This window comes from Paroedura picta, chromosome 13 (assembly GCF_049243985.1).
Source record: "Paroedura picta isolate Pp20150507F chromosome 13, Ppicta_v3.0, whole genome shotgun sequence".
In the NCBI taxonomy this organism is placed as follows: Eukaryota; Metazoa; Chordata; class Lepidosauria; order Squamata; family Gekkonidae; genus Paroedura; species Paroedura picta.
The window spans coordinates 17,942,795-17,958,555 of record NC_135381.1 but is presented as its reverse complement, the minus strand read 5'-3'; the positions used below and the strand labels follow the sequence as shown (position 1 = coordinate 17,958,555).

Genomic DNA, 15,761 nt, shown 5'->3' with positions numbered 1-15,761 from the left:
ATTTTACATAATTTATGGAATTCACTGCTGCAAAATGTGATGGCCATGGAGACTGGAAAACAGGAAGGTGGCTGTATTATTCGTGGTTAGCCATGATGACTAGGTGGAACATCCAGGTTTAGTGACAGTATGCTGCTGAACATCAGTTGCAGGAAGGATAAGTGAAGGAAGATTGTTGCCTTCATTCCCCACAGCCAGGTTCCCTGAAGTACTCAGGAAACAGGAAGCTTGGGCAGGGTGAATCTTTAAACCAGGATTTCTCACCCAGGGTTTTGTGAAACCCTGGGGTTTCTTGACAGCCCTGGAAGGGTTTCCCAAATGTGTGGGAGTTACTTTTTATATATTTTGTAAATTTGTAAAACATTTATTGGGTGATATGACCATATATGGCCATGTTGACCTGCCCCCCCCCTTCCCAAAATGTCCAGTGATGTGCCTGGAGGTGGTGGGGAGGAGAGGGGACCTGGGTGGGCATGTACACAGCTATGCTTCCCAATCCTATTCTGCATGATAACACCACTTCTAGGGTTTCTTGAAACCTGAAGAACGTTTCAGGGGTTTCTCAATGGTGAAAAAGTTGAGAAAGGCTGCTTTAGATTCATCCAGCAAAACTCTTAAATATTGGCAAGATATGCACATATTCTTTGATGGCTGGGGAATTAATTATAAACATACACAATATACAATGAACAAAATATTTACCCTCTGCTTCTAACAGTCCTCAGGTTCTGCTTTTCTAATAGGTGTTTGCTTTTCATTGACACTCCTACAAAATCACCAGTCCATACCTTCTGCCTCTCAGGATTTTGGAAACAGCAGAGGCTGGGAGAGCTCTCCAACAGATACTTGGGGACCAATAAAATCAGAGTCCAGTAGCACCTTTAAGACCAACAAAGATTTATTCAAGGCGTGAGCTTTCAAGTGCAAGCACCAGAGTGCTTGCACTCGACAGCTCACACCTTGAATAAATCTTTGTTGGTCTTAAAGGTGCTACTGGACTCTGATTTTATTGTGCTACTTCAGACCAACACGGCTACTCATTTAAATATATACTTGGGGAGTTTGGCCAGGTCAGGAGATGCGTGTGAAGCTGAAATAAACAAGAATCTTGTGGAACCTTGAAGACTAGGAAGTTTTTCATCTCGCATAAGCTAGAAGAAAACAATGTATAAAGAACAGAATTAAAGAATGCATAAATAGCCAGGTCAAGTAGCCATGACACTTGGGAAGCACAAGAGGGGTGTAATTACATAAAATGTGTCTGTAATGGTGAAAAAGTACAGGCAGCAGCTACTTACCAACAACTATGGGACCCCATAGAGACACAACCTGGTGATCAATTCCTGCAATGAACCCAGATGCCAACTGTGTTCCCACATCCACTCACGCAATATTATTACTGGACCTAATATCACCAACAGTACCATTCCAGGCTCTATATGTGATCACACACACACCCAAGTGTTTACACAATCATTTGTCAGCAGTGCCTTCTGCTCTTGACATTGGTCAAATAAATTGGCGTGTGGTTGTGATTCAAAATGATAACTTCCAGAAACTGGTACAGGGACATTTCAGTATCCCAGGAACACCCAGATGTGAAAGTCACTAGTCTGCAGCAAAAGAATCTCAAGTAGAACTTCCAGTGTGATGTCACCGAATGCATCAAGAAGCTTGACACCTTCTCTCAGAAACTTAGCAAGGTTTGGGATTCTTCAGTCATCACAGATGTTAACCATCTTAGCATAACTAGTGAAACAGGCTTGTCATCAATAATCACTGGGGTGAATGGTCTCTGTACTTTTCTTCGTTACATTTTGCATTTTACATGGTTGCATCTCGCCAGGTACTTCTTGTTTTGTGGCCTCATTTGGAATAATCTGTGCACAGTTCTGGCCACCATCTCTCAAAAATGGCATTGCAGGGCTGGGGAAGGTGAGCAGAGGACAATCAAAATGATTCAGGGGTTGGAGCACCTTCCCCATGAAGAAAGATTGAAGAGTCTGAAATTCACATTTTAGAAATTAGACAGCTCAGGGGCAACATGATAATTTTTTGTAAAATTTTGGAGGGGAGGGAGTTGATATTTCAAGATACTAGAACCTAAGGGCACCAACGAAGCTAGTGGCCTATAGATTCATGATAGTCAAAGGGAACTACTTCATACAGCAGGTAATTAAAATGTGGAATTTGCTAACATAGGGTGCAGGGATGACCACAGTCACAGATGGTTTTAAAAAAGGATGAGACTGATCCATGGAGGATAAGTCTACCAGGGGCTACTAGCCATGGTGACTGAGGGGAACCTCCATATTCAGAGGCTAGAGCTCTGAATCCCACAACCAGGAAGCAATATCAGGGGAAGGCCTCAGCCTCCCTGTCCTCTTGCTGACCCTCCAGAGGAACGGGTTAGCCACCATATGAGACAGGATACTGGCCTAATCCAGGAGAGCTTTTCTTAAGTCCTTTTTCTTAAGTCCATTTACAAAGAGTTCCCCCCCCCCTCCAATAATCTCTTATAAAAATGTTTGCCAGATGCAGGTTGTGGGCCATCATTAAACAAAGTAAGCCTTAAACTTAAAAAAAAAAAGTATTTAATCTGCCACAAGACTCTTGTTATGTTCTGGTGCACCAGACTTCTATGGCCACACTTCTGGAATGGCATGGAGGTGCTGCCACACTCTCACCTGGTCGCCCCTTTCCCGACCTTAGAGGCCAAAAGAGAAATCAGAGCTTCACCTCTCATTCTCCTCAGATCCAGGCTTCAGGTGTGCTTTTTGAAACAAAAGCAAATTTACAGTGCATTCCTATACAGGTTTGCTTAGAAGTAAGTCCTGCTGTATTCCATAGGAAATGAGCAGTTACAGTCTTCCTGTTTGCATTCTCTCACATTAGTTTATGTCCCTGGGAGACATCCATTCTGCATAAGGACTGGTCTGGAGCCAGTTCTGGAACTGAAATGGCATTCTGTCTGTGCGCTCCCGCCACTGTCTCCCTGGAGAAGCAGACGGCACTAAAGATGCAGAGGCTGAATACTGGTGGCGCCCAGAGCACATTAGGAGGAACAAGAATCATGGCATCAGACACACACACACAACCTTTATAGCTGCTTTTAAGTCCTTCCTACTTTTCATGTTTGTTGAGAAAAGGATGGTTCCCCTGTATGCTGCCCTGCACTCCTTGGAGGAAGGATGGGATGTCAGTGTGAGAAATAGAAGGGGGGGAATCATATGTTGCCCTAGAGATAATATCATGGCTCATCATTTGTGAAGGAATGTACATCCTTGTAATGACTTCTCAGGTTGTTTTCTCCCATGGAACGTCAGGCCACAGTACAGTTACATTTTCCCCCCAATTCTTTATTGTTGCATGCTCCCCGCTTTCTTGAGTTCTAAGATGTTTCATGAGCAGCCTTTCCAGGGTTGGTTTTCTTTGGAAGAGAAAACACTGGGCACTTATAGTGTTTTTGCAATACTTGCTTTATTTATAAATATTCAAGCACACACAAGTGGAAGCAAAGAGGAAATCCCGAAGAGTGCCAGGTCCACTACTACACCTCAGATCCAGAGCAAGAGATGACTCCCAGTGGGCCAACATATAGCAGCCTGTCTGCTTCTCTCCTTCCAACTTCAGCTTTTTCTTCACACGAACATCATAACTTCTGCCTCCTTTAGATGGTATTTGCGCAGAGTTATTGAAAAGCAAGCAACTAAAAAAGGAATCTTGCCCCCCTTGAGGAAATATCCACAGTTGTTAAGGGCCATGGAGGGTGTTTGATTGTCAAAGGTCTGCCCCACAAATCCACAACAATCACTGATTTTGCATGGGGAATATATAGCACCTTCCCAAGTAGCAGTCAATAAGGGTCAAACTATTTTCAGTTATTCTACAGCTTGTAACAGAAACAGTCAGCAACCCAGAGTGTTTAAAGGTAAAGGTAAAGGTATCCCCTGTGCAAGCACCAGGTCATGTCTGACCCTTGGGGTGACGCCCTCTAGCGTTTTCATGGCAGACTCAATACGGGGTGGTTTGCCAGTGCCTTCCCCAGTCATTACCGTTTACCCCCCAGCAATCTGGGTACTCATTTTACCGACCTCAGAAGGATGGAAGGCTGAGTCAACCTTGAGCCGGCTGCTGGGATCGAACTCCCAGCCTCATGGGCAGAGCTTCAGACTGCATGTCAGCTGCCTTACCACTCTGCGCCACAAGAGGCTCTAAGAAGCTCCAGAGTGTTTACATTGTATTAAATATATTTTGCATGTTTGGATATATTGGGATCAATAAGAGATCTACAGAACATAGCAAGGGCACTTCTGGATTCTCCTATTCCCTGGAGTCGATTTCTCTGCTTCCTTCCTTGCTACTTGTTTAATGCAAACAAATATATTTGTGAATAAAACAAAGGGTAACGGTGGCCTGATTAAGCAAGCAAGAAAAAGGAAGTGTAGGAGAAACAGCACTTATTATGGCATAAACATTCAAGCCACAGAACCAAAAGCTAACATCATCAGCTTCATGAAGCAGTGAACAAATATGCTGAATATTATAAACCAGTTGGAAAAGGAAATACTCCAGTGCAACATCTAGTTAGACAGTGCAGCCGTGCATCAATCTACCATATGAAGTTAACAAGCCCATCCCATCTCCAAGTCTAGAATCAGGTTCTTGGTAGATGGGGAGTTCTTCTCTGTGGCCACCAGATAGAGCTATTGCAGTGTTTTTGACACATCAGCTCCTGTATCGGCCTCTGTGGTAAATCTGATAGTTGTTGTGACCATAAAGGACTATTCACTGTTCACACACATGGAAATATACTTTTCTGTGTTGTGCTATTTTTAACAAATGGTTGAAGTACATGTAATGGAACAGCATACATTCTGTGATGACAAATTTTAAAATAAATCCCCCAAACAAGAAATCTTTGGGCATTTCTGCACATTGGTAAAAATAGCATTACGCCAGTTGAATGGCATAGCGCAAAATATTATCGTGCCTCCCAGCCCTTCCACACCTTCTTGCTGTCTCACTCTAGTCTGCCGCCTTTTCACACTTTTCACCCTCCACAACTGCTGCTGGAAATGGCTGAAGATAGCAATGCGCCTTATATGCGACTCTGTTCCACCTGTCAATCAAGCCAGGCAACCAATCCTCTTTCTACATGTTTTAAAGGTCCCGCAATGCCCACATTTTTTTAAATCATACTTCTCCGTTAAAACGCCTATGCATAGATGCATAATGCTATCAGAACACCACCTTTAGATACTTTAAAAAATTAATCTTGTTCTCGATTTGGGGGAGGGACTTTAGAGAGGCATGCTTTTTGTCACAAGTTTGGAAAAAATACTTTTATTTCTGGCATCACCTGCATGTTTGTGCACCTATTCGTTGCTCCAGGCTGTTCTCCATTTTTAAAAAGCACTTCCCAACCCCCGTAAGAAGGGAGAGGTAGGTGGGTTCGAGGGCAGGACATTGGACATTGGACTTCTTTACCTCCATACATTTCTTTGGCTGCTGGCCTGCTGGTTGTCCGCTAGGGGATAGCGCTTTTTAGGTTGGTGAATCCACTTTTTGGGATTTACCAACTCATACTTTCAAATGAAGTATATAGCGAGATGTTTGCTGGCTGGACGCGGAAGGTTGATGTCATGCAGAGCAGCCGGAATATAACGACTACTTTAGGTAAGCAATTCACCATATTTATTTCATGCAGAAAAGCCTTTTGTTGTGGCTTTTGATCAACTACATATCTCAATCCAACCGCTTTCATCAGGGCTCAGGAAGAAGAGCCCTCCCTCCCCTGAAGCTTGTTTATTAGCTCCCTCCGAGTAGACACTGTCTCCCTGAGAAGCGTGGCCATCTTAGACAAAGTTCTTGCACTTTCATTATACAGACAAGTGCACGCACACGCACACACACCCCTCTACTGGAGGACTCTGCCCATTCCCTAACTTATGTGGGGAGCATCTGTTTATCCTACATTCACAGAGATTCATAACAGTGTTTACCCTACCTCCAGCATGCTAGCCAAAGAGTCCTTCGAGCATGAGATGCCACAATTGTTCAGCAAAATGGCAACCCATGGGAGGTAAACATGACAGCACTGTATTCAATATGCTTCCTCAGTCAGTAACCTGAGAAATGGCCTAGTCACAATTGGTAGGTTTGCAGCATCAAGTAGGTCCTACTCTCTAGGGAGGGCAGCCTCACTTCTGGAGAAAGGGGGCAGTACCAGACCTCTGCTCCTTGTCTTCTTCTTCATCACCATCCTCCTCTTCCTGGTCACTGCCTGATTCCTCAGAGTCCTCATAGAAGCTAATGGTTGCCTGGACTGGGAAATTCTCCAGCAGCTTCTCACCCTCTGCATACAAATAGTCAAAGGATCTTGATTTGGGCCAAAAGAGCCTGTGGGGAGAAGAGAAGAGAACTGAGATGTGCAACCTCTTTTGATTCCTGTTTGAAAGGAAAGTTCAGTGAGGAAGCCGTGTTGGGAGTGATAGGACTAGGGTTCTCTTGGAATTACAACTGATCTCAAGTCTAAAGAGATCAGTCCCCATGAAGGAAATAGTAAATTTGGAGGACAGACTCTGTGTCACCATATCCCCACTGAACTTCCTTCCCAACCCAAATTCTCCCCTCTCTAGGCCCTCTCCTCAAATCTCCAAGAATTTCCCAAGCTACATTTTGCAACCCTAGTGAGAGAGCCGAAAGAGAACTGGAGGAGCATTGTTTGGAGATATGATGGGCCAAAAACAGGAAAGGGAGCAGTCCTCAAGTTGCATTTCCTAATGGTAAATGGTGGGGACAGAACAAATAAGGGTGCTGATTTGTTGGGGTTTTGCCGTTAACTGTGTACACACCTGACAGGATGTCGGAACGATGTAAGCTGCTCCTTGCTTATCTTGTAACCTTCCCTGGAGGCCTGGAGGACACAAGTAAGACACATTAACCAGTATTTCTAGGGTGTAGCAGGACAACCTGTCGATCACCATCCTGGGACAAAGGGGGCACCTGGCCCAATGCTGACAAGCAGTTTCCTCACAGCTGAAGTGCTGAGGAGCAGCAGAGCCCACCAGCCAGTGCAGGGCCATGGGTATGGGCAGTCTGAGCAGTGCCTTGGGACAGCAATGATGGCTCCATGCACAGCAGGTAGTGCAAGGGATCCTGGCTGTGTTCTCAAGTGTGGGCGGTCTGTGCAACCACTTGAAATGAGGAGACATCCTGAACTATCCCTGTAGCCAGCTTGAAGTCTGAACAAGTGGGGAAAGCAGGGAATGGCAAGGCCTCGTCTAGTTGTGCAGGGCATATGAATGTGCCAGTTATTAGTTCTCATCATCCAAAGCCTTTGATCTGAAGCATCTGTATATCTTTTTGGTCATGCCACTTCCCTGTTGGAATGCTTAAGACATTTCTGTGTCAAAACTTCAGTGCATGCTGGCCAGTGGTGGGAAGTTGCTGGAGAGGCAGAGAATCCTCACATAAACCCCAATGAGATTCATTAGATTCATCAATAGTATATACACAGTAAGGAAATAAGTAATCTCGGCCTTAATGAACCCACTGAATGGAACAGGCTGTGCTAGCCAAGCAGGAAGCAAAATGCCTTGGATTTCAGGCTCCTCCCTCCCTCTCCTTGCTTGCTGACTAGTTTTTTCTCACAGCTGTTGCGGCTGCTGTTTTGTGTGTGCGCTGTGGTTTCTTAATGTAGCCGATTACGAGAAATTGCCCCAGAGATAAGCAGGACTTGTTAGGGCAAAAAAAAGCACTTTGAACACAGTGAACTGCTCTGCAAATTCTGCAATCCTTGCTGTTTCTTTTCAAAAGTAATTCTTGATTATTTATTTATTTGCTTCTTTCCTGCCTGCTCCTCAACACCTTTCTCTCTTACTTTTAAACTTGGAACAATGACAGGACAGAACCACACTGGAAATAGTGGCTTGAAGACCTCCTGCCTCCCCATCTGAATGTTAATTTATGAGAAAAGGACTGGGGCCTAAAAAGCTGAAGTTTTCACCTAAGCAGCAGCAGGAAGGAAGGCAGGCAGGCAGGCGGGCGGGCGGGTGGAGGGACAGACTGGCTCTCAAAGCTGGGCTTTAGCCAAAGCCTCTTGTGAGAAATCCCACTAACTCCCTAAAGAATGCCGGCCTTGCCAAGGAACAGGCCACCCTTTCACTCCAAAAGCCTGCTATGGCAACAAGCATACTTTGGGTTCTCTTCAAGACCCAGGAAATGGGCTGAGAAGATAACAAACTTCTTCATCAGGTCACTCCAAATTGCAGTCCACTTCCTGCTTTACTGCAACCCTCACTGTGCCCAGCAGGAATACGGAAGATTTGCTAGGGATGCCAGTCCCCAGGTAAGGATCTCCTGAAATTACAGGTCATGTCCAACCTAAAGAGATCAGTTCCCCTGGAGAAAATGAATGCTTTGGAGGCATTCTGTAGCATTATACTCCACTGAGATCCCTCCCTGCCTCAGATCCTGCCCACTCCTGGCTCCACCCTCAAAGTCTCCAAGTATTTCCCAACCCAGAGCTCGCAACCCTAAATATTTCCCTAGTGACACTGCCATCCTGCCTTTGTATGCCATCGTGGCCCCCATCGTTTCCTTTCTTTGCTTGCCCCATGAGATATCGACCCCATCATTCCTGATCCTTTGGCTTGGATCCCTCTTTCAGAGGAGCAGCTAAGTGTTGCCATCTTCCAGGTGGTGACTGGAGATCTCCTGGGATTACAAGTGATTCCCAGGTGACAGAGATCAGTTCACCTGGAGAAAATAGCCACTTTGGAAGGTGGACGTTATGGCCTTATACCCCACTGAAGTCCCTTCCCTCCCCAAACCTCACCCTCCTCAGGCTCCACCTCAAAAACCTCCAGGAATTTCCAAGCCTGGAGTTGGCAACCCTAGGAGCGGCACTTACGGGACACTCCTGCTCCTTGGCTTCTCTGGTGGCCTTCTGTGGGTTGGTCAGCCATGGCCTCCATAGCACATCGGGTCTGTGACAAACAGGAAAGCGGATGCTGAGAGGCAGACAAAAAGATCCAGGGGCACCATTCTGATCTGAGAGCAGCCTGGCCGCCAACTAGTACATGGATAGATGTAGGTGAAGGTTCAGGATAGGAGTCCCTCTATAGACTTGGGGAGTTCATGGCCAATCTATCCAGGCCCCCATGCGCCCACCAGCTGAGAAAGACACCATGGTAAACATCTAGATGGGAAACAGATGATGCTAGCAGTGTTCAGCATTCTCACTGGTGTTCTGGTCACATGTGTGCTCTGATCAAAGTGCATATGGCTGGAACCCAAACTTGCTGCCCCAGGAATGCCTGGTAGAGAGGATTGCCATGGCTCCACAGGTCCCAGGAAGAAAGCGGCTCCCTGCACAAACACTTCTTAACTGGGGTCGGCCTACAGATGGAACTGGAAGTTTCCCCAGAATTACAGCTGATCTCTAGACTACAGTGATTAGTTGTCTTGGAAAAAGCCCAAACTCTATGGCATACCACAGATCCTAACTGGAATTGTTCTCCAAATTCCCCCTTCCACAGGCACTGCCTCCAAATCTCCAGGAATTTCCCAGGCCAGAATTGGCAACAAGGGCACCATTACCAATGCATGCGTGCACATGCACAGTCTCTCTCCTACTGACTCTGCTCAAGGCAGCAAAACGTTTTGGGCTTGGTTTGACCCCTTCTTCTCCAGGCTACACCCCTGTGACGTTTTGAATGAGCCAAAGTCCGGAGCCCCTTACCTTCTTCCTTGCCTTGGATCCTGGCCATGGTTCTTGGATTCAACATGCTGCGGGGTCCTCCTAAGTGAACTAGGCAGTGCCAGGCAGTTCAAGGAACCTTCCATAGCGGAGCCCTTGGTGCTCTCCTCTGACTCCTTTGCTCTTAACTTGGTGGCCTTTATAGGCCTTCCATGAGTGCTCGCCTTGGGCAGGGGAGGGGGAGCTGCCCAGCCTGCGAAATGTGCCCCAGTTGAATAAACAGTGGGTCAGTGTGGGGCTGAGAGAACTTTGTCAGCTCCAGTGACAAAAACAAACACTGGAGAGAAAAGTGAGACACCATTTGTGAGAAATGCCCCAGGGGGTAAGGATGGGAAGAGGAGGAGGGGCCTTTCATTTGGGGGTCAGCAGGGACCTGAATGTAAAACTGAGGAAGAAGGAGGCAAGGTCAGGTCAAGCCACCATAGAACAATTACCTAGGGCATTAGCTGTCCCCAACAAGAGTGTCATTTCCCACCTGAAGAATGGGAAAGTTTCAAAATATTGTATGCAGAGTCCATTATATATTACTTATACCCAACTGGCAGCTACTTTGTGTGACACAGCATATTGAACTACATTTGCTGTCTTCTGATCCAGCAGGGCTCCTCTGGTCTTATCTATTTATTTAGCTATTCATACCACATTTTTCTTCCCAACGGGGAACCAAACAGCTTACAGCTGTTCAAAGGCGAGCTTCCAATAGCAGTGAGCTTCCAGGGCAGAGTCAGAATTTGGATCTGGTTATCCCAGATTCTGCTCTGGATGGCTAGCCAGTGCCAAGAAAATAATTTCTACTTGGTTATTTCAAGTGGGTTGTCATGATGGTCTGAAGCAGCAGAGCTAAGTTTGATTCCCATGGCACCTTTAAGACCAACGAAGTTTCACTCAAGATATAAACGCACTTCGATATGGACTGGTAACTCCCGTTTCATCGCATCTGCGGAAGTGCGCATGCACACGGAAGCTTATACCTTGAATAAAACTTTGTTCTTAAAGGTGCCCCTGGATTTAAACTTTGATCTCATTTACTTGATCAGCAAGGAAACACCTCTTACTTTTAGTATTTAATTTATTTACTGTATCTAGATCCTGCAATAAAACATATCTAATGTAAGACACAATTTAATATCGTAAAGCAATAATCAAGGAAGGAACAAAGCCAATGAATGAGATAATGGCAGGCAAGGATAAATATATAAAAGACACCCAGATGTGGAAACCTGAGCAGTGCCATCAATAAACATGACACTAGAGTTTAAAACAAGCTGGGCGTTAGATCCATGGGTCAAGAAACATATATCCGTTTTGGGGACCCCAGTTGAAGAGGGATGTAGACAAACTGGAACATGAGCAGAGGAGGGCAAGAAAGATGGTGAGGGGTTTGGAGACCAAGACATATAAAGAAAGGTTGGGGGAGCTTGGTCTGTTTAGCCTAGAGAGGAGATGACTGAGAGGGGATCTGATAACCATCTTCAAGTATTTAAAAGGCTGCCATATGGAGGATGGAGCAGAGTTGTTCTCTCTTGCCCCAGGGGGACGGACCAGAACCAATGGGATAAAATTAATTCAAAAGAAATTCCGTCTCAACATCCGGAAGAAGTTCCTGACAGTTAGAGCGGCTTCTCAGTGAAACAGGCTTCCTCGGGAGGTGGTGGGTTCTCCATCTTTGGAAAATTTTAAACAGAGGCTAGATAGCCATCTGACAGAGAGGCTGATTCTGTGAAGGCTCAATGGGGTGGCAGGTTACAGTGGATGAGCGATAGGGTTGTGAGTGTCCTGCATATTACAGGGGGTTGAACTAGATGACCCATGATGACCAACTCTATTATTCTATATACATACACATATATACACATACAAACAAGCTGGATGTTAGATCTATGGGTCAAGATACATATATATATATGAGGGTATACATACACACACATATATAAACATACATTCAAGTCAAGGCAAATAGGACTTCCTGCGCTCCCACCTGTGCAGTTCAAAGTGATTGGATCCTGAGTGGGTCTGGCCATGCACTCTCCAATCAGGGCACGGAGAGTGAATGAGTGACACGGTATTGCAATCCTGCCTCAGACCTCAAGCTCAGGTCTTCATAAGATCCACATACACAAGACCCTGCCCCCCAAGATAGTCACTTAGCCAATTACAAAGTCCTGGATATACTGAGGCACAGTCCTTGTTCACACAGATCTCCAGGGCTCTGCAGCCATGAAGACTGGAGCTGAGGTAGGGTCCAACAAGGGTCGAGAGTCCATTCCAGCCAGAGCTGGGGAGTTAATGGGAACAGAGCCCAAAGGTGCTGGAGGTCCAGGCAGAGGGGGCCATGCTGCCGGCTGTGGTGCAGGCGCAGGGGCTACCTCTGCAGGTTCTGCTGGGTACAGTAGTCCTGTATCCCACTGCCATAGGTGATCCATGTGGTGGCAAAGCATGCGGCCCTCCGGGGATTGGACCTGGTACAACATAGGTCCGGTGACTGTTGCTAGAATCCAGTCAGGGCCATCCACGTAGTTCCAAGCATACACAGGATCCTCAGGAATGAACAAGCAGGCAGGAGGCATCGCAGCCTCCTCTGTGCACCCACCTTGCCAGTCTTCCATGTGATCTGGGTGCAGCCTATCCAGCAGGGTTGTCAGGTGCCGGTTCATGGGTAGCTCTGCTGGGCTCTTCCCCATTGCAGTTGTCAGTGTAATGTGCTGGTGAGCCAAAAGATTTGTCAGCACTGGTCCCAGTCCCCTGGTGTCATCCAGGAGAGTGCATCCTTCATTGTGCACACCATCTTTTCTGCTTACCTGTGCAGCTGATGGCCTCTTTGCCCTCCTCACCAGTGTTGGAAACCTTCGTGTTGTAGGCAGTGGTTTCTGCAAGGAACCTCAGCCAATGCTGCCTTAAAGTTAGGATTCTGTGTGGTGAAAAGGTGGCGTTGTGTCTAAGGCCATCTCTAAGGCGTTGTCTCTAAGGCCACACACCGTTTGGTTGCAGATCATCTCCTCCATGGCAGTGAATTTGCAGGATCTGGCTGTGCTGCGGAGGGCTGCAACGAATTTCTGGATGGACTCACCTTATTTTTGAACACATTTGTAGACTGCATCACAGCTGGCAGTGATTCCAGGCTTCGGGCTGAGGTACCCTTTAAGCTTGCCAATGACCTCGTCAAAGCTGACCGTCTCTGTCAGACAGCGCAATCAGGCAGGGCTCCGCAGCAGCGATACCAATGGCGATCGATTACTAGGACTGTATTCCCGGTGTCTTGATCCCACCTTCATTGCCAGTGTAGATCCGTAGGACAAGGAACACGGAGGCACTGAAATGATTCAGCTCTTTATTGTGACTCGACTCATGGCACAAACTGTACTGGAAAACCCGGAACATCCTCATCAATAGATACAAGCCAAGGACAATAGGATTTCCCGTGCTTGCAGGAGACTGGATGCCTGCAATAAAACCTATCTAACGTAAGACACAATTTAATATCATAAAGCAATGATCAAGGAAGAAACAAAACCAGCGAAGGAGATAGTGGCAGGCAACGATAAATATAGAAAAGACACCCAGATGCGGAAACCTGAGCAGTGCTATCAATAAACATGACACTAGAGTTTAAAACAAGGTGGGTGTTGGATCCATCGGTCAAGAAACACAGAGGCACTGGAACCATTCAGCTCTTACTGTGATTCAGATCATGGCGCAGAGAGTACTGGAAAACCCCCGAACACCCCACCACCACCACCCCCAAGATATATATACAAGTCAAGGGCAGTAGGATTTCCCGTGCTTGCAGGTGACTGGATGGCTGTGCTGTTTAAAGTGATCGGACCCTGAGTGGATCTGGACATGTGCTATCCAATCAGGGTGCAGCAAATACCTTTGAATCCACAGAAGAGTTGGTTCTTATATGCCGCTTTTCTCTACCCATAGGAATCTCAAAGTGGCTTCCAATCACCTTCCCATTCCTCTCCCCACAACAGACACCCTGTGAGGGAGCTGAGGCTGAGAGAGCCCTGAGATTACTGCTTGGTCAGAACAGCTTTTTCAGTGCTGTGGCGAGCCCAAGGTCACCCAGCTGGTTGCATGTAGGAGAGCAAGGAATCAAACCTGGCTCACCAGATTAGAAGTCTGCACTCCTAACTATACACCAAACTGGCTCGGTGGATCCACATACACAGCAGTGGGGACAGGAGGCTGTTCTGCCTTGGTCCTTTTCGGGGATGGGATTGTGAGGCGAAAAGAAGCCGCCCTCCGGCATTTGTGACCCCAGACTAAGCTTTTTGGGCCAGTATCAGCTTCCACGCTAACAGTCACCTAGGAGCGCATTTCTTACATTGGCTTCTCTGGTGTGTCACGTTGGACACGTCAAGTTTGGCTGAGACTCTGTCACAGCACCCCAAAGACAAGTCCATCTGGACTGCAAAAGGAGCTTCAGCATGATTAGGTGCTCTGTGCCGCGAAAGGACAGATGTGGGGTGCAGTACTGCACTGGCAGTGCCAACTCAAACCGTGTCAGAATGGCTTAAATGAACCAGAACAATATGCAGACTGCACCAGCTGTTCTAGGGCCGTTCCTTTGCAGTGCGAACTGGGTTATCTGAGGACTGAGGGAGGGAAAGGATCCTTTACCCCTGTTGTTCCCCGTAGGCACAGTCAGGTGCATGTGCACTTTTCCCTTCATCCCTTATTCTTTCCTCTTTGACTGTCATTGCAATTGACGCGAGACTGAACTGGAGGGCCAGACTGCGCTAGCAGATGGTCAGGCCCTTGGTGCGAGGGAGGGCCTCCCGTTTTTGGAAATTAGTAAGGCTGAGGCAGCCAGGCTGAGATGCTGTGTGTGCTTCTCTCTACTTGTTTCTTCTTGTTAGGGGTTACGTGCCCAGGAACTGGTACTAAAACAAGGAGGCATGGAAGAATAGTGTGGCTGGGGTGAGGGGGCATTGTTTGCTTGTTGTTGTTGTTGTTTTGTGGAGGAGGGTAGGTTGTGTTTTTCATTTTGAATAGGAGTCATAGACTGGAAAGCCTTAAAGGCTGGCTAGTCCAACTCCACCTAAGACTGATGGGAGATTTAGTGGCCATGAAGGGGGGAATATACTCAGTTTCCACCACCCTTTCCAGATTTTTTGCCAGGCAGTTTCAACTCCAGATGTATGGCATGCATGACAGAATAGGTTCTATTAGTCTCCATAAAAGTCTTTCTACCTGAGCTATGGAAACTGCTCTTTTATTTGCTATCGACAGCTGCAAGATATTTAATCTTCAAGGAATCCAGCATTCATGCCAGGAATGCCTTATTTTGGGGCTTCAAGGTTGCCATGGCAACTGTGAAGCTGTCCCCAAATATTTTGGCCCAACACAAATAGGAGGGCATAAAGGTTATTTGGTTTTCAATGTTGAGCAAATAAGTGACAATTTGGGAATAACAGAAATTTCAACATCTTCGTCACCGTCAAGCCATTATCAGATGAGCTTTAGACTCAGGACAGAGCAAAGCCCAACAAAATCTAGTACACTTTTTTGAACCTACTGTAAAGGGGTGACAGGCTGCAAAGCCCAGTTGCTTACCTGGCACCATTTTATCTGCACAAAGCCACCCTTCCCTCCAGAAAAACTCAGAATCATCAGAAGCAAGCTGCAACTTGCCTGCAAATATTGTTGCCAATACAACCGAAGCACACACCCAAGCAGTAGATCACTTCTTAAGAAACTCGTTCGATGAAAATTATTATTTAGAACCATTGAAATCTGGCTAGCTGCTAATCTATTTTTATGACTGAAACAATCTTGATTGCTTTGATAGATGACTATTACCAGGAGACATACAGGTGGAATGTGACCTTGTTGATTCTCCTGGGTATCTCAGCAACCTTCTGGGAAAGGAATGCCACACCCTGATGGATTCTACTTGACTAGGCATTCCCAAAGGTGGCACTGAGGGGCTTCTGCCCAGCCCAGGAGTTTTCTTTGCAGCTGCTGCAAAAGACCATTGTCTTCACACATG

General features: G+C 46.5%; 1 protein-coding gene across 2 annotated transcripts; it reads right to left on the bottom strand.

Moving 5' to 3' along the window:
* Window positions 1–3,504: 3,504 nt before the first annotated feature.
* On the bottom strand, window positions 3,505–10,238 carry RIPPLY1 (ripply transcriptional repressor 1). 2 transcript variants are annotated; one of them, XM_077308154.1, is made up of 4 exons: window positions 9,749–10,238; window positions 8,918–9,017; window positions 6,858–6,919; window positions 3,505–6,402 (listed from the first exon to the last, which is right to left on the bottom strand). In XM_077308154.1, the coding sequence occupies exons 1-4, from the start codon at window positions 9,850–9,852 to the stop codon at window positions 6,204–6,206; spliced, it is 465 nt and encodes a 154-aa protein (XP_077164269.1). In that variant the 5' UTR covers window positions 9,853–10,238; the 3' UTR covers window positions 3,505–6,203. The 2 variants fall into 2 exon arrangements, with proteins under 2 accessions (XP_077164269.1, XP_077164270.1); XM_077308155.1 differs by having other exon boundaries at window positions 8,918–8,993; window positions 9,749–10,236.
* Between the last annotated feature and the right edge of the window lie 5,523 nt (window positions 10,239–15,761).

Excerpts from the sequence above, each read along its gene's own strand:
- RIPPLY1 (XM_077308154.1), bottom strand. The coding sequence starts at position 9,852 with ATGGAAGGTTCCTTGAACTGCCTGGCACTGCCTAGTTCACTTAGGAGG. Across the intron at positions 9,018-9,748 it reads GATCCAAGGCAAGGAAGAAG|CATCCGCTTTCCTGTTTGTC; the intron begins GTAAGGGGCTCC and ends TCTGCCTCTCAG. Across the intron at positions 6,403-6,857 it reads TCGTTCCGACATCCTGTCAG|GCTCTTTTGGCCCAAATCAA; the intron begins GTGTGTACACAG and ends TTCTCCCCACAG.